Source organism: Pseudopodoces humilis, chromosome 24, assembly GCF_049639895.1.
Source record: "Pseudopodoces humilis isolate 2021_Gansu_Grassland_sample_001 chromosome 24, ASM4963989v1, whole genome shotgun sequence".
Taxonomy (NCBI): domain Eukaryota; kingdom Metazoa; phylum Chordata; class Aves; order Passeriformes; family Paridae; genus Pseudopodoces; species Pseudopodoces humilis.
The window spans coordinates 2,932,043-2,949,383 of record NC_142223.1 but is presented as its reverse complement, the minus strand read 5'-3'; the positions used below and the strand labels follow the sequence as shown (position 1 = coordinate 2,949,383).

The 17,341-nt window shown below is 45.5% G+C and overlaps 3 protein-coding genes across 4 annotated transcripts; all 3 read right to left on the bottom strand.

Annotated features, from left to right (window-relative positions):
• Positions 1 to 1,627: 1,627 nt before the first annotated feature.
• On the bottom strand, positions 1,628 to 5,389 carry LOC102111536 (arylacetamide deacetylase-like 4). Of its 2 annotated transcripts, XM_088066568.1 has the most exons (5): positions 5,205 to 5,389; positions 3,629 to 3,845; positions 3,378 to 3,441; positions 2,319 to 2,721; positions 1,628 to 2,165 (listed from the first exon to the last, which is right to left on the bottom strand). In XM_088066568.1, exons 1-5 carry the CDS (start codon positions 5,364 to 5,366, stop codon positions 1,947 to 1,949), a joined length of 1,065 nt encoding a protein of 354 aa, XP_087922694.1. In that variant the 5' UTR covers positions 5,367 to 5,389; the 3' UTR covers positions 1,628 to 1,946. The 2 variants fall into 2 exon arrangements, with proteins under 2 accessions (XP_087922694.1, XP_005528370.3); XM_005528313.3 differs by having other exon boundaries at positions 1,628 to 2,721.
• Positions 5,390 to 7,054: 1,665 nt separating this feature from the next.
• On the bottom strand, positions 7,055 to 11,720 carry LOC102111165 (arylacetamide deacetylase-like 4). Its single transcript, XM_088066704.1, has 5 exons — positions 11,717 to 11,720; positions 10,858 to 10,970; positions 9,635 to 9,839; positions 8,749 to 8,812; positions 7,055 to 7,829 (listed from the first exon to the last, which is right to left on the bottom strand). Exons 1-5 carry the CDS (start codon positions 11,718 to 11,720, stop codon positions 7,055 to 7,057), a joined length of 1,161 nt encoding a protein of 386 aa, XP_087922830.1.
• A 607-nt stretch (positions 11,721 to 12,327) lies between these two features.
• On the bottom strand, positions 12,328 to 16,775 carry LOC102111350 (arylacetamide deacetylase-like 4). Its single transcript, XM_005528312.2, has 4 exons — positions 16,599 to 16,775; positions 14,279 to 14,495; positions 13,844 to 13,907; positions 12,328 to 13,102 (listed from the first exon to the last, which is right to left on the bottom strand). Exons 1-4 carry the CDS (start codon positions 16,773 to 16,775, stop codon positions 12,328 to 12,330), a joined length of 1,233 nt encoding a protein of 410 aa, XP_005528369.2.
• Between the last annotated feature and the right edge of the window lie 566 nt (positions 16,776 to 17,341).

Genomic DNA, 17,341 nt, shown 5'->3' with positions numbered 1-17,341 from the left:
CTGGAATCCAACCTCCAGGGGAGCTCTGGTTTGAATGTCACAGAGCTACAGTGCCTTCCTTTAAACACACACAGTTGTTTAAGGATATATAAAATAGGATTTAAGTATTAGTCACAGATCATCGTTGCCTGGAATGTTGGCACACACAGCCCCACACTGGAATTTTCTGTTCCTCACCTCAAATTTCCCCATTGTGGTTCTCCTTTCTGTTTGGTCTGTGAGCTGGGAAGCAGATGAAGCTGTTCTGTATGAGATGCTGCTGAGTTTGTGAATGTGAGAGAAACACAACACTCAGCATTGCTGAGGCAGCCCAGTAACCACAGCAGCTCTGTCCCAAGTGTTTTTTTGAGAAAAAGTCCATGTTCTTTGCCTCAGCTGGTAGAGTCAAGGGGTAAAAGCAGCCACTGTAAAATTTTGGATTGGTTCCGTAGTGTAAATAAAAGATACTGCATTGCACTTGAAAAATTATCTGTGCTTTGGTTAACTTGGTTAAATATCTTCACCTGCCATGGGAATTAGCCTCTGAAAAGGATGAATGAACCATTTCTCCCATTCTCCCCCAGCACTCCCCCATCCTGCTTTGTTCTATTTCTGCTGCAGGAGACTGCAACACATTCTGGCTTTTGGTTCCAGGAAAAAAAAACCTAAAGGAAGCAATTTTAGCAGAGTCAGGAGGATCTGCTTGAACAGCTCTAATATTGAACCTAACTGGCATGTTTTGACAAAGTTAAAAGTCTAATGACAAAATTTTGCTGAGCTCTTAAGCAGGGCATGAAATCTATCAAGCAGCTCTGCTAGCAAAGATGCACATGTTTCTACAAGCAAATGAGACCAATATCCAGATTATTAAAGATCCTCCAAGTCATAATAAGTATTAAAGTCTGGAAGGATTAGTGAAGTCTCTCTTGCATGATCTTGGTAAATATTACTGTCTATATTGCTGTATAGTTGTAAGTGATACAGCAGCCTCAAGTGACTGCCCTAAGTGCCATTTTTAATTGGCCATTATTATATCCAGTGTGAAACCCTCAATGCAACCTATGCTTGGGCATTGCTTCTGCCTGGCTTAAGGAGAGGAAGGGCAAATCATAAACAGAATGAATTAATACAGGCCAAGAAAGATGCTTATCCTTCTCCCTCTTATTACTCTTGTGAGCTGAGGCTGGACTCCAGCTGAAGCTATAGCTGAGGTTCTGACCTGCTGTTTCTGCCCTCACCTTCCTGACCCTCCCCTTCTTTCTCTCCTGATCTTTCCCTTGTCCTCTTCCCCAGTCAGTTTACAAGAGCTGTAGTAGAGTATTTGAGTCCAGTTTTCCACCAATCCTGCCCATCTTTTTGTGATGCAATCATATTTGCTTGTCCCACCAGCACTCCCCTTCCTGGCTGAGGGAACTGTCCTTCAAGTTATGTGGGTGAAACATTACCCAGTAGTCCAGTGCTAAAACTGAGGCAGAAAGGGGCTCCAGTTCTGCCTGTGTACTGAGGAACACAGATGATGTTGGCCACGGAACCATTTGTTTGTTGTGCCCAGTGACAGAGAACACATTTGACACAGCATAATATTTCCTTATTGTCATCATATTTATTATTTTATAACCCAATAACGTCAGCTGGGTTTTATTCTCACACCACACACACCTGCTAACACACAGCTTCTCTTCACACAGATATATTTTATTTTAAACTGGAACATCCCAGGATGTCCATTCAAAGAACTGTTCTTTACTAACAGAGCTAAAGATAAGGGCTTGCAGCATGGTACAAGCTTGTATAAGGTTTGCATATTCCATGTTCCAACTAACAGCTGGAATGAGGTTCTGATGAGCCTTGTTTATTATTGTTAATGGCTGCCCCTGATTCACTACCCATAACCTGACATTAAATATCCTAAAAAGATATTTTCCTACATTGAGGCATGAACAGACTCATGGAATCTAAGATGTTTACTATAAGCTTTTTAGGAAGTTAACAACCCTGTCCAACCCCCTTTTCCCAGAGGGAAATGACAAACCACAATAATCATATAGACTTATGATCCCGTGGAATCCATCCTCGAGGTGGTACCAGGTCACTCGAACCCCGTTGTCCTCCAGCCTTTTCTTGTACAACAAGCCATCGTCCCTCAGCACGTCGTACTCGCAGGTCAGGATGAAGGATTCTGGCAGCTGGTGAACAACAGAGTCTTCAGCCAATAGTGGGCACAGGTTGGGCTCACAGAATCTCTTCACTGTCTCATAAACTTCAGCTATAAAATCAGTGTGCCTAAGTGGCTTCACACCTCTGACCTTAAATTCCTCAGGGATGTTGTCTGGACTCACCCACTTCCTATACTTCAGCCTCATGTCTGGAGGAATATGAGAGCCTTCCAAGACCTCTTGCATGTGCAGTGCATCCCCATTGAGGTACAGCAAAGCAAAGAAAGCAGCACGTTCCCGGAAGAGCAGAGGGACTCCCTGGTTTTGTTGGTAGGACGGCAAATTGAAGTCCAGTGCCTGAAGGCCTGGGTAGATGAGGATCTGAGCGCGGAGTCTGGGGAGGTCTGACCTGCCTGCCAGGGTCTGGCTCACAGCAGCTGCCAGGTTGCCCCCAGCGCTGTCCCCGCAGACAGTGACGCGGGCAGGATCCACGCCGTAGCGCTCCAGGTGCTGCAGGAAGTGCTGGGTGGCGTTCAGACAGTCTTCGTACGCAGCGGGGTATTTGTGCTCAGGGGCTAAACGGTACCTGCGACACGGAGACAAGAGGAAGGAAATGTCAGTAGCAGTAACCAGGAAATGGTCTCGTATGCTGCTCTTCAGCCCTGTCATTCTGGGGTGCTTTGGCTCTAGGTTAAGATCTCCAGTGCCCCCAAACAGCTGCTCCCCTGTTTGGGATTGCAGAAAAGCTGTAAATGGTGAGTTCAGTCACAAGGACTCACTGAAGTAGGATTGTCTCTGATTAAAGATCTGAACAAGGAATTGTACAGTTCTTAGTGATGGTGAAAACTCCTTCTGTACTCCTGACAAGATTATTCAACAATTCTGTGCCTCTGCTTCCTATGTGTAAAATGGGAGTGTTACAGATTTTCTTTTCCCATAGCTCCCAGTTGCTTGGAGCATCTTGTTACATGTCCACATGTTCACCTAAGTTTTTAACTGGCTTTTATAGACTTCCTTAGTGTGCCAAATATTTCCATTTGTATCTTTTAGGAGTATCTATGGGCATGAATATTTAAGGGCTGTGGAATCTCCGTTATCACTATATTTCTCTTAATGAATTTGACTGAATCCCATAGGAATTCCTGTGCCAAAAAATGAACATCTCCAACACCAGTGCAGCTCTGCTGTGGTCCCACAGCAACAATAATGTCCCAACTACAGAAGTGGGTAGCATTCACTTACTGCACAGACACAACTACTGAGTCACTCTCCCTGGAGAGGTAGCGACACACATTTTCATAAGTATCTGCAAAAGAAATATTGTTGTTAGTGCTTCGCTATTGCCCTCAGCTTTGACACAGCCCAAGGAATGTCCACTCCAGAAAGGCTTCAGACTTCATCCCAAATCACACACTGAAAGCACATCTTATTTCAGTCTTCTAAAAAGATGAGAATATTCTTTCAGCGCTACTACAGTTCCTCCAGGAACTTACCAAGGCTTCCAAATACCCAGCCTCCTCCATGAAAGAAGAGGATGCCTCTCCTTGGCCCATCTGAGGTAGCTTTAGGCTGATAAACCCTCACAGGTACTTCATTAAACTGCAGATCCTGGATAAAGAGCTTTGGATCCAACCCTAGTTTCCGTCCCTGTCGCACGTATCGGCCAAAAGTGATTTGGCTGCAAAGCCCAGTCTTCTCCAAAATCCTTCCCTGTTAAAGACATTAAAGCATCTTTAAAAGTCTGGAGTTAGCCAGGGTATAAAAATTCTGCATTGTACTTACATCAAACTTATTTGGGGAAAAGTTTAAAGAAACACAGAATTCTGATTTGGAAATAAAACAATTTTCCCAAGTTCTCACATCCTGCAGTCTGTAGAAAAATTTACTTGCACTACTCAAATCCAATGTCATTGTAACGTCACATCAGAAATGTTATAAAAATCAGCCGAACTGGTTGTCTTGGAGTACATATTTAAATCATCAGCACTGTCCTGCATTTCTACTTGATAACAACAACAACAAAATACCGTATGTGGAGACAGTTCTTCATTGCTGAAACTAGTATTCATGAGTTAGACCATAAAACTCAGTGAATCTGCAAATCTGAAGTGCCATGCTGTGCAAGTTAGTTACAGCTTTTAATTCTCACAACAGATCTACTGAGCAAAATGAAGTTGCTTACTTTCCCAATGCCCTTGCAAGCTAGAATATAAATTTGATGTAGTAAGTGAAGAAACAAGAAACTGGGACTCAAACAGTGGCCATTCACTGGCTGTGGCTGAACAAGATCCCTCTTTTTAATGCCCAGTGAGTCACCTGCTAGTGGGGTTCAGGATTGCTGGGCAGCTTTGTCAGTAAATTTAATTTAAAGAGGATGTAAGTTGTTTAAGAATCTGTGTGAGGAAAACAAAGTCTGTGTGATAGCAGTGGTGATGTCTGTGGCTAAAGGAGTGACAAAACTGAAGATTTTAAGAAATTCAAAGACAGCAAGTAACAAGAGGCAGAGCTGAGGAGGGCTCTAATGCCGTTTATGCAACGCTGCCACAGGGAGTCCAGGGATTAAGTAAAGGAGCCCTAACCGGATTGTGTGCCATAATTGTCAGCCGCGGCAGGAGCAGCTGCAGCTTTCCTTGTGCAAGGTGATTTCGCCTGGAGGTGCGGGCACTCACCAGGCAGAACACCAGCCCAGCCCGGAACCCGGGACTGCCACCAGCCGGTCGCAATCTCCGCTAGCTAGAACGAACCAGCACGTTCCCGAACCGGGAACGGGGTTTGCCCGCGACGTGGGCACTGCTCCCCGCAGCAGCCCGGCCGGGGATGCCCGGGGCAGTGTCCGCACCAGGGTGTCCGGCACAGCATCCTCGACCGGGGGGTATCGGGAGCAGTGTCCGGATCGGGGGGTACCCCGGTGCAGAACCCGTTCGGGGGTGCTCCCCGCATCTCCTCCCTGTGCTGCGGCACCGCCAGCATCCCGCGGGGACAGCGGGGACAGCGCGGACCCGGCTCCCGGTGTTTGCCGCCCCCCCAGCCCGCGGGTCCCCCCCGAACGCCCCCTCGCCCCGCACTCACCAGCGCGGCGGTGCCGAGCAGCACGGTCAGCACCAGGCGCAGCTTGGCCGGCTGGTTCACCCCGGGCGGGATGTCGTAGCCGGGCAGGCCGAGCAGCACCGCGGCCGCCGCCAGCGCCGCCAGGGGCAGGAGCAGCAGCAGCAGCGCGGGCAGCAGCGCCATGGCCCGGCCGCGGCCCTGCGGGGCTCCCCCGGCAGCGCTCGGCAGAGCCGCGGCCCCGTCACGGGCCGAGTGCGGCCGCTCCGCAAAGCCGGCGCAGGGGTCATGGTGCGGGCGGCCGGGGGGAGCCGCGCGGAGCGGCCGGAGGCGCCGGCCGGGTAATCTCGGTTCAAGGAGGCCCGGCGTGACCTGCGCGCGGTACCGGGGAACGGACGGGCCCGGCGCCGCCCCGGGCTGGCACGGCCCCCGCCCCCGGGCGGCTCCCCGCCGCTCCCGGTGCCCGCCGCTCCCGGTGCCCCCGGGCGGCTCCCCGCCGCTCCCGCCGCTCCCGGTGCCCCGCAGCTCTCTGTTCAAATCAAGGTCTGGCTGCCCGTGCTCAGTGAAGTGCTGCCCTTGCGCGGCGAAATCGAAGGGAAGTCGGCATTTGTTTTTGTAAAAAGTGCTGGTTTTCTCAGCCCTGGAGGATTTCCCCACCCCCCCTTTTTTTTTTTTTTTTCCTGAGGATTTCCTTAGGATGAGGAGCAATGGGCGTAAATTAAAACGCAAGTTTCATCTCAACACTGCAAAGAACTTCTTTACATTGAGGGTGACAGTGCCCACGGAGGGTGAGGAATTTCCCTCTCTGGAGACCATCCAAGTACACCTGGATGTGTTCCTGTGTCACCTGCTCCAGGTCACCCTGCCTTGGTGGGGGATTGCACTGGATGATCTCCAGAGATCAGTCCCAACCCTAGCAATTCCGTGATTTCCATGTCCTCAGTCTGGCCGTTCTGAGTGTGCTCACTGCTGTTCTTGCTTTCATCAGCTGGGTGTAATGAAGCATCCTGTCAGGGAAAACACTGTCTCATCCTGTAAATAAAACTCAAGCCACGGAGAAAGCACAAATTGACATATTCTAGTACAGAATCACAGCACAGATTCTGCAAAAGTTAATACTGCAGGACACCCTTTGGAAGAATATTAAAACATTTTGCTTCATATTCTCTCTTTAAGCTGTACTTTTCAGTACACACACATACCAAAAGCCCGCTTCAATGATCCTTCCTGCCTTTCTAAAACCTGATGTCAGCATTTCTTCTCAACACTATATCCAGCCCTCGGTGGGCGTAATGGAGCCTTTCCAAAATTAAAAAGGATTTTGTACAGCTACAGTTATTTCAAAATCAAAGCAGCCCTTACTTGCCTCCAGCTAGGTGTCCCTCCATCAACTCTGGCCTTGCACTGCTACTTTTGCATGGAATATTTGCTCAGTCTCCTCACTGAGATCTTAATCTCTGCCTGTTTGTCCAGTGTTTTCCCTCCAGCTCACTATCTACCTAGCTTATACTTTTTAGCTAATTAAGTCATGTTTTAGAGCTTATCAGATGGACATCACAAATAACCTGGCTGTAGTGAACATTTAATCCAAATCATTCCACATAGATAATTTGTATAGAAGTAAATCATTTAGTGATTAAAGAAATCAATCAAATGCCAATTTGGAAAAAAAGAAGGCACATAGAAAAATTTTAAAGACTAAACTCTCAGGAGTCTCACAAGGGAAAGATCTGTGTTAATTTGAAGTTCGTGGATATTAGAATTAGTATTTTACACATCAAAAGATATCATATTCTTGCTGACCAGAAATACCTGAGGTGTGAGAGCCTAAGCAGAGAGACATTAGTGGGAGAAGCATAATGAGAGAGATCTTTTTACAGGCCTTTTATAAATGCAACAACCCTGTCCAATCCCCTTTTCCCAGAGGGAAATGACAAACCACAATATTCAAATAGGTTTATGACTCCATGGAATCCATCCTCGAGGTGGTACCAGGTCACTCGAACCCCGTTGTCCTCCAGCCTTTTCTTGTACAACAAGCCATCGTCCCTCAGCACGTCGTACTCGCAGGTCAGGATGAAGGATTCTGGCAGCTGCTGAATAATTTCATCTTCAGCGAACAGCAGGCACAGTGTGGTCTCACGGATTCTTTTCACTTTCTCAAAAACTCCAGGCTTGAATTCACAGGGCTTGTGTGGCTTATAGCCCCTGACCTTAAATTCCTCAGGGATATTGTCTGGACTCACCCACTTCCCATACTTCAGCCTCATGTCTGGAGGAATATGAGAACCCTCCAAGACCTCTTGCATGTTTGATGTGTCCCCTTGTACGTCCTGCAAAGAATAGAAAACAGCACGTTCCCGGAAGAGCAGAGGGACTCCCTGGTTTTGTTGGTAGGACGGCAAATTGAAGTCCAGTGCCTGAAGGCCTGGGTAGATGAGGATCTGAGCGCGGAGTCTGGGGAGGTCTGACCTGCCTGCCAGGGTCTGGCTCACAGCAGCTGCCAGGTTGCCCCCAGCGCTGTCCCCGCAGACAGTGACGCGGGCAGGATCCACGCCGTAGCGCTCCAGGTGCTGCAGGAAGTGCTGGGTGGCGTTCAGACAGTCTTCGTACGCAGCGGGGTATTTGTGCTCAGGGGCTAAACGGTACCTGGGACACAGACAGGGACAGCAAAAGTAACAGAAGGAAATGTCATAAGTGTAAATATAAAATTTTTACAGCATCCTGTTTTTCCCTGCGTTGGAGCAATTTTTCCCTCAGAAAAGAAACAGAACATGAAGGTATTTTTATCTACTAAACAGGTATTTGTCCAGTGAATCATCACAGACAAATGACAGCCATAGGATGGGGTTGCAAGGACCTAGCATAGTTGGGATATTCTGAGAGCAGTCCTGATCACAAACTAAGTGATGTAACTTAATTTTTCTCTTCTGGTGTAGACTGCATCTGGCTTCTGGATTAAGTAATTTAATCTATCTGCACCTCATCTTTACTTAGGATATTTCAGTTTTAGAATTGTTTTTTCTTTATTTAAATAACTGGGACTGTTATATTTTTCAATATTACTAGTATTAATTAGTAGTACCAATTAGTAGTATTATTACTTATTAGCATTTGATTCTTATTGTTAGAAAGCTCCTTGAAATTCAGAAGGTAATTACACCTATTTAAATGGATCACTGAATCATCACCTTCCAAGCTGGTTTATTGGTAATTTCTCAACACATTGGAACTCTCTTCTGGAAAGTATTCCTTGGTTTTGTGTGGTGCCAGCATGTCTCTATGTTGGGAGATACATGGACCTTACTGTGGGCTGTGTCTGCACTGTTAGTTGATGTTAGCCTCCCTGATGGGAGCAGGGAGAGAAATGAAAACAGCACCCTTGAAATTCTGTCTGGATGCCTGGGATCCTGGGAAAATCACAGAAAATTCTGAGTTGGAAGGGACCCATGAGGATCATAGACCCCAGCTCCTGAATAGGAGCATTCCCACCAGCTGCACATCCTTACAGTGCTGAGAAGTGACAAGAGGCAAAAAGGCTTCTCTGGAGCAGCCGGTCGTAGCTCACCCCACGGACACCACCAGCGAGCTGCTTTCCTTGGCAATGTACTGGCAGATCCTTTCATGGGAATCTGAAACAGATGGAAGGATGTTTTGGTGCCCACAAACTCCCTCATCCCTCTCCTCTCTCCCCCTGACCGCTGCTTCCCTTCGCAGCGCTGGATGGGAGAGCCCAGCCAAAGTTCAGCCTTCCAGCAGCTGGAAATTATATAACTCTTCTGATTAATTTTTAATTAATTATTTTAATTAATCATAACCAGTATACTAATTATAAGCAGTGTGCTAGCCTTAAATCACTTTTAGGCAGCATGTAGCAACCTTTCTCTACACAGGCTGTTATTGTTGACTTGATTGAGAAAATCAGTGAAATTTCTAAAAATTTTGCCAAACTAACCCTGATATGCTTCGAAGAACAAGGCCTGGGAGAGGGTGTGTATTGTTGAAATTGGATACAAGAAGGGCAGAATTTATGGACTACAAGGACATTTTGTAGAAACCAGAATATAAAGAAGCAGCTAACAAAAGATTCAGTGTATGCACGTTGGGAAGTCCCTACCACAGGAAAAATATACTAAAAGGACTAAAGAGGATAGAATACCAACTTAAGTAATTTAAAACCAATGGGGATTAAGTTCTTTGTTTGCTGAAAGTATATAAACAGGTGAAAAAGTTATCTATCAGCGTCTTTGTGGAGGCCGGAATTCTGTCGGCCGCGGCTAAAGCAACCCTTGCCAGGCCAGCTCTGCAAGGCCGGTGCTGGGGGTGCCGCGGTGGCGGCAGAACCGGGCCCAGGACCGTACAGAGGCTGCAGAACCGGGCCCGGGGCTGTACCGACACTGCAGGACCGGGCCCGGGGCTGTACCGAGACTGCAGAACCGGGCCCGGGGCCGTACCGAGGCTGCAGAAGATCCAGCCGCCGCCGTGGAACAGCAGCAGGGCGCTGCGCACCGCGCGGGGCCGGTACAGCCGCACGGGCACCCCCCCGAACCGCGCGTCCTCCTGCCGCACCCCCGGCGCTGGGCCCGGCCTCCAGCCGGAGAACACGAAGCGCTTGACGGCCAAGCTGCTGCACAGCTCCATCTTCTCAAAAATCCTGCCCTGTTGGGAGAGGGAGGACAACCGGGGTGAGCTGAGGGGAGGCCGCGCGCGGACAGCCCTGAGGGGGCACCCGGTGAGCGGGAACTGGGTGAGGAGCAGCTGGTGAGGGGCAGCAGGAGAAGGGCAAATGGTGAGGGGAAAATGGTGAGGGGCAGCAGGAGAATGGGAAATGGTGAGGGGCAAATGGTGAGGGGCAGCAGGAGGAGTGCAAATGGTGAGGGGAAAATGGTGAGGGGCAGCAGGAGGAGTGCAAATGGTGAGGGGGGAAATGGTGAGGGGCAGCAGGAGGAGTGCAAATGGTGAGGGGAAAATGGTGAGGGGCAGCAGGAGAAGGGCAGATGGCGGGAAAATGATGAGGGGCAGCAGGAGAATGGGAAATGGTGAGGGGCAAATGGTGAGGGGCAGCAGGAGGAGTGCAAATGGTGAGGGGGCACCTGAAGAAGGGCACTTGGCGAGGGACACTCATTGAACGGGCCCCTGGTGAGGGGCAGTTGGTGACAAGGCTCCTGGTGAGTGAAGGGGAATTGGTGAAGGGGCAGCTGGTGAGGGAGGCCTTGACAGTGCTCCCAAATGTCTCTCATCTCTCTAAGGTTTCTGGGGTTTCTGTTTTTGTCTTCTTAAATAGCATCTCCCATTACTGGTACTTCCATTACCCAGCCTTCCATGTTACTGGAAAGGCCCAAAAATGGCCTAAAAACATCATGTGTGCTTAGCTGAAGTGGAAATCAAAGCAATCTCACTTTTAATAAATATTTAATTTTAAATTTAATTAGGGAAGCTCAGCTGATAAAGCTTAGGCTCTTATGGCTGACTTAATCCTTATGTAATAAGGAAAATCTGACTGAGGTCTAACAGAAACGATTTTCCAAAAACTGTCCTGTCAAGTCAGCCCCCAGAAGAGAAAAGCCATCATTTAAGCCTTGATGAAGCTGGCAGAATTCTGTTTACAGAATTTACACATACAACAAAATTAACATCTAACAACGTTTCTGGCAGAAGTTGTGGCAGAGTTACTCACCAGAGTAGATGCAACAATCAAAACAGCAACAATAAGTCGAAGTTTTCCAGGATTGCTCACTCCAGGAGGGATGCTGCAATTGGCATGCTCAGTTTGAATTGTTCTTATGATTGCTGCAATGAATGAAGCAACAAAAATCACCAGCAGTATCACTGGAACCAGATTAAAAAATGCCATTTCAGGTATCCAGAGGTGACTTTCTTCACACCTATCTGTGGTTTGGCTTTTTGAGATAACAGTAAGTAACTGGAGCAGACCCAGTTTCAAGAGATCTCTCAGGTGTTGCTCACTTTAAAGTCCTTGGAAATGTTGTGCAATGTGCCAGCAACTTATCACATTGGAGAAGAGTCAATGTGTTTAATTTCCTGTTTATGGTGATTGTAGGACTGATAAAGAGTCTGGTACTGAATACGGAATTCTTGGATTGTGGATGATAACAGTGAGTGCTCAGAAACTGGAGCTGAGTCCTGAATGAAGTTCTAGGCTATGACAGAGAGCCAGCAAATGTGGAGATTAAATTATCCCTTGCAACCGATCTGCAGCCACGACATTCGCTTCCTGCATTGTGGGCATGCTTTACGTAGTTTGGAATACATGCCTTTAACAAGGACATTCAGAAAAGAAAATGGGAGCAAGGGAGGGGTGGGGGAAAAAGATAAGTAACATACTCTGCAAAAGTAAATGCATCAGTCCTATTTTGTTGTTAGATTATTTGGGGCTTGAGCAACCTGGGATAGACCAGGAGCCCCTGCCCACAGCAGGGCGTTGGGATGAGATCAGCTTTAATGTTCCTTCCAACCCAAACCACTCGGTGATTCTAGGGTTCTGTTCAAGCACAAGAACAAGTTTTTCAGCATACCCATGTGTTTGATAAACATAAGAAAACTCTTTAAAGTATTTTCCCCATTGTAATTTAAACAAAGCTGTCAATAGAGTATTTCTGTTGGGAACAGTTGCAGTTCTAAAAGTCATGTTAACTAATGTGACTTCATTTTTTTGGGTATAAAATACTGGTTACCTAGCCAGTAGTCTTCTTCAAATTGGGAATCTTAAACTCAGGTTCTACATGTAGCAGAGTCCAGGCTGTGCATCATAGCACTGTAGTGTCAGTGTCTTTCTCCTTTGCCAAAACACAAACTTGTAGGAAGAATGAAATTGTTGACTGTAATTGAATAAAACAGGTCAGACCAGATGTTGGCTTAAAATTTTACTTCATCTTTTATATGTTCTGAGAGAGCGGCACTTGTACTGTACAAGTATCAAGTCCAAACAGATGATTAAAATAGGCAGACTGTGCATGGACTACTTCAAACAGCATTAAAAGAAGCTATTCTTGAAATGTCTTTTATGGTAATCACACTGGCATTATTACTTATTACCAAATTGTCCTATATGAACTTCTTATATGGAATATAAGCATACAAGACCACAGAAATTTGGCAGTTCTTACAGAAACAAAGAAAAATGTTGCTATAAGCTTCTTAGAAAATTCATAATATTATCAAGGCCCCTTTTTCCAGATGGAAATGACAACCAGGCACTATTAAATGAGTTTATGACTCCATGGAATCCATCCTCGAGGTGGTACCAGGTCACTCGAACCCCGTTGTTCTCCAGCCTCTTCTTGTACAACAAGCCATCGTCCCTCAGCACGTCGTACTCGCAGGTCAGGATGAAGGATTCTGGCAGCTGCTGAATAACTGTGTCTTCAGCCAGCAGAGGGCACAGGTTGGGCTCACAGAATCTCTTCACTGTCTCATAAACTTCAGTTGTACAATCAAGTAGCACACGTGGTTTGTAGCCTCTGACCTTAAATTCCTCAGGGATATTGTCTGGACTCACCCACTTCCTATACTTTAATTTAATATCTATAGGAATATGGGAACCTTCCAAGACCTCTTCCAGTTTTGTTGCATTTCCATTTAGATACTGCAGCATATAGAAAGCAGCACGTTCCCGGAAGAGCAGAGGGACTCCCTGGTTTTGTTGGTAGGATGGCAAATTGAAGTCCAGTGCCTGAAGGCCTGGGTAGATGAGGATCTGAGCACGGAGTCTGGGGAGGTCTGACCTGCCTGCCAGGGTCTGGCTCACAGCAGCTGCCAGGTTGCCCCCAGCGCTGTCCCCGCAGACAGTGACGCGGGCAGGATCCACGCCGTAGCGCTCCAGGTGCTGCAGGAAGTGCTGGGTGGCGTTCAGACAGTCTTCGTACGCAGCGGGGTATTTGTGCTCAGGGGCTAAACGGTACCTGGGAGACAAGAGGAAGGGAAGGAAATACAAGTTTTTTATGTATTGCTAAAATCCTGGTTCCTGCAACCAGGAATACCCTGATTCCTGTAGAATTTTCAGTCTCTATAGGATTACCATCAATAAACTACAGGTGGTGCAGATTATTTTGTTATGATGTCGTCTGTTTATCATGTCTCTTAGGTCTTTAACAACACAGGAGTACTCAGCTGCCAACTATATGCAGGTTTTATTGACAATCATTTACTTTCTGCTTCTGTTTTTCATGGGTTGGACACAAATGACAATACTTCTGGTTTATATCTTTGTTATGTAAGTTAGGTTACATATCCTCGTAATCTGAACCATTACACCCATATTTTGATAATGTATTAGCTTGTCATTCACTCTGTGCTACCCTTAGCATCAAGCAGGCTTTCCTTGGATGATGTTAGGAGATCATACAGCTTACTACCTGTTTACAATCAGTTTTGAGTTTGGAATTTGAAACTATTGATTCAAAACTTCATTTTCCAACTAGATATCCCAAAGTGTAATTTGTGATGTAATCAGACAGTGAAAGCAGCCCAAGTGAGTCTCCAGTGGCTCCAAGCAACAGCAGAATGGAGTTGTAAATCACATGTTTGAGATGTCTCACAGAGACATTTCTCTGGGGAAGATTGTTGCTATGACAGGGGGGACAGGAGGTTATATTTACACTACAGGAAATAATCTCTCAAAATCAGCATGAGCAAAGACTCACCCCACGGACACAACCACAGATTCGCTTTCTCTGGCAATAAAGCGACACAGCTCTTCGTGGGTCTCTGAAAGACATTTTGTGGAGTTTGGGTTTAGGTTGGGGTGGATTTTTTTTCTCCAGAGTTGTTATCTATTGGAGAAGTCAAAGAATTGCAAGAAGGAAATGCTCTCTACTTTTCTCTGCTGCTTCCTACAGAGCTCCTCAGTTCTTTTGTACATCCGCATCTTCCTATTTTAGTATTTTTTTCCCTTATATCATTGTCCTGTAAGAAGAATCATGTGATCAACAGCAGATGCCTTCTGGCAGCAAGAATCATGAGATTGAACCTGTGGTTATACTCAGAGTTTGCAACTGCTACAGATCAAGAAACAACCAACTTTACTGTTTATGAAGAATGTATTTCTTTAACTGAACTATTTCTGTTACATATCTTACCAAGACTTCCAAATACCCATCCTCCTCCATGAAAGAACATAACTCCTCTCCTTTGGCTGGCAGATGGAGCCTTAGGCTGGTAAATCCTTACAGGCACTTTCTCAAACCACAGATCCTTAATGAAGAGCTTCGGGTCCGCCCCCAGAGTCTTTCTTCCTTGCATGTACCGCACAAAGCTCACCTGAGTGCAGATGCCAATGTTTTCCAAAATCCTTCCCTGTTCAAAGGCAAAGACAACAGAGAGCTCACTCAGGAGATCTTGTATTTTCCAAAGGAAAGGAACTGTGTGGACAGTAAACTCACAGTGTCTAAGTCATGTCAGTAATAGGGCAGTAATAAACTAATGGAGTAGTTGTACAAGTATAGGACACAACTGAACAAGAAACAGCATCAGGAGTGGTTACGAGAGAGTTACATGAACCAAAGAACAGGACCTCAAACAGTGCAACATTAACAGACTGGGGAAAGATCCCTCTGCTTCCTCAGCAAGTCCTTTACCTCCCCAGATGATGTGAAAACAGCAAAAGATGATTATTCTGTTGCTAATTGTCATGGTACAGACACTTACCAAAGCAGAGTTGACTAAGTTAAGAATATGTTTGATAATTGCTTTTTGATCCATCTCAAGTCTCACTGATGTATGCCATGCGCTGAAAAGAAGATCCTGACATATTTAGTAGGAATGAACTTCTGTTCATTCTCTGTACCACAGGGATATTCATGCCAGAATATCTGGCACCAGAAAATGAATACAAATCAGAGTTAGTGCTCCATCGTAACTTTGCATAAATAAAAAGCATGGCCTCTGTTTTGAAATGCATTGTTCAGCCATGCCAGTCAGTACTTTGGTCCTTAGGAATATTTGGATTAAGTTCATAATACTCAGGGTTCTGTTATGAATTTTTCTTATTAGACAGCCACATTTGCATGGATTGTCAGTAGTGTCATGACTCTCAATATATTTATCTACAAAAGGCCTTTTTTTCAGTGATTCCAGCTATTTACAGTATTCCCTATGCCTGATCTTGAGGAAAGATTTCTTGAAGAAACTAACTTATTTTGCAATATACTGATTTAATTTTTTTACAGAAACTAGCCTTAGTGCCTCCAGTTGTACAAAAACATGATAAAATGATTTATTCTTTTGTATTTGATATTTTCCAAGCAGGAATGGAGCAATACCAAGAATATTTTAACTTTCACATTTAACTTGTTTGTTTTCTTTCACCCTGTGTTGCTTACATTGCAGCATACAGCGCTGGTTTATGGTGGGCAGTGGATTGATTAAAGATTTATTAAAAGAGAACTGGCTTTTCCAGCTACTTAAGTGAAGTAATCTCTTTCTAATTGCAGCTTCTGTGCAGTCAAAGCATGAGAATACATATCTAGAATAATTTACTATGGTTGACCGTAATGTAGAGTATTTCTGACAGAGAATTTTTTTCTCTTTATTTCCTTTTTAAATTTTAAATAGCTTGTATCTCTTTGCAGATATTCCATTAAATTAATTTAGTAGATAGATGCACACCCTCTGTTACCTACTATCTAATGCCATGTCTCATCAGAGCATCTCTACACCTGTCATTACATAGAAATACTTGTGATTCAGTGAGCTCTTCTGTCAGCAGAGCTTGCCAGATGTTAAGTGCTGCTCTTGGACACTGATTACCTTCCCACGCTGTTACAGGCTGCTTCACCTGGAGAAGCTGGGCTGGCCAGAGCCCCTCAGTCCTATCAGACAAACCTGCTTAGTTGCTGCAGGAGTTCCATGAATGTGCTTTGTGCAGAAGAGTTCCTTCAGCTCCTCTTGGGCAGCATTACCTAATTTTGTCACTTGTGTGACAGAAACTCTCCCTTCCTAAGGGCAATTCTGAAATATTCAGCTTCTCACTTTATACTCAAAATAAATAGAGAATTCTTATCCCCATGCCCAAGAAAAGCTTGAAAGCACAGCCCAGAGACATCCGGAATAGTCTGAACCAAGAATGGAAATACAAATGATCCAGCATGTATAAACATTATAAATCAAATCATTGCTAAGAGAGCTCAAGTCAGGGCAGAAGCACAGTCAGACTTTCCCACATTTGTGTTAAGGCAGCATTTAGGTACCACCTAAGAGCTGGGCTGGACTGGATTAGAGCAGTGCAGTGTGAAAAGTCTGGCAAAAGTTTCTTTAGCAACACTCAGCTCAATAAAACATGCAGCAATGCCCTGCTCTCCTCTCTGGAACATAATTCCATGCAGGCTTCTAGCACGGTAGTAAGTTTAAAATCTACAGGTTCACTATTCTTCCCCCCAAAATCACACCAGGTTCACTTACCACCACAGCTGTGCATACTAAAATTATATGAAGGATTCGGAGCTTTGCAGGCTGAGTCACTCCAGGAGGAATTTCTGAGTTGGAAAAGTCAAAATTAATTGCCCCTATGACCAATAATATAAGTCCAGCAAGAAACCCAGCTAAGAATAACACCAGCACTGTGAGCACAACTGCCATTTTGCTGAACTGCACTGATCTGACATGTCTTTGATTTGACTTTCCAATATATGTTTGTCTTGTTACTTCCTGATTCTTTGCTAATCTTCCTGTTCTTTCTTTGCTCCAGTAAAAACCTCTCCCCTCCCTTTTACAAATACATTAGCAGGTATCTTTCCCTCTCCCACTTTCTCCCCTGCCACCCCCCATTCCTGTTATTTCACAAAAGATAAGGTAATGAAAGTCCTTGTTTTGTTGACAGAACTATGCCAGCAGCATTTTGGAATTTTTGCAAGAAAGCAGTGCTTAGCTGGCAGAAGAATGTTATGAATGAGCTACATTAGTATTAAATTAGTTGGAGGTGGAAAATGGACAGAGGGCATTTGTGTTTTAGAGTTTGTGGCACTGTAAAACATCCATCTGAAGAGTTTCCTCAGGAGTGGGAACTTGTGTGTGGTGAATGTCACTCAGAAGGGCCAAAGGGATTGTCACCAGTGCTCTTTGGAAAGGTGCACTTAGAAAATTGTCATTACCCAAATCTCAGTTCTTTTTAGTATTTGTGTTTTCTTCTAACAGAAGAACATATT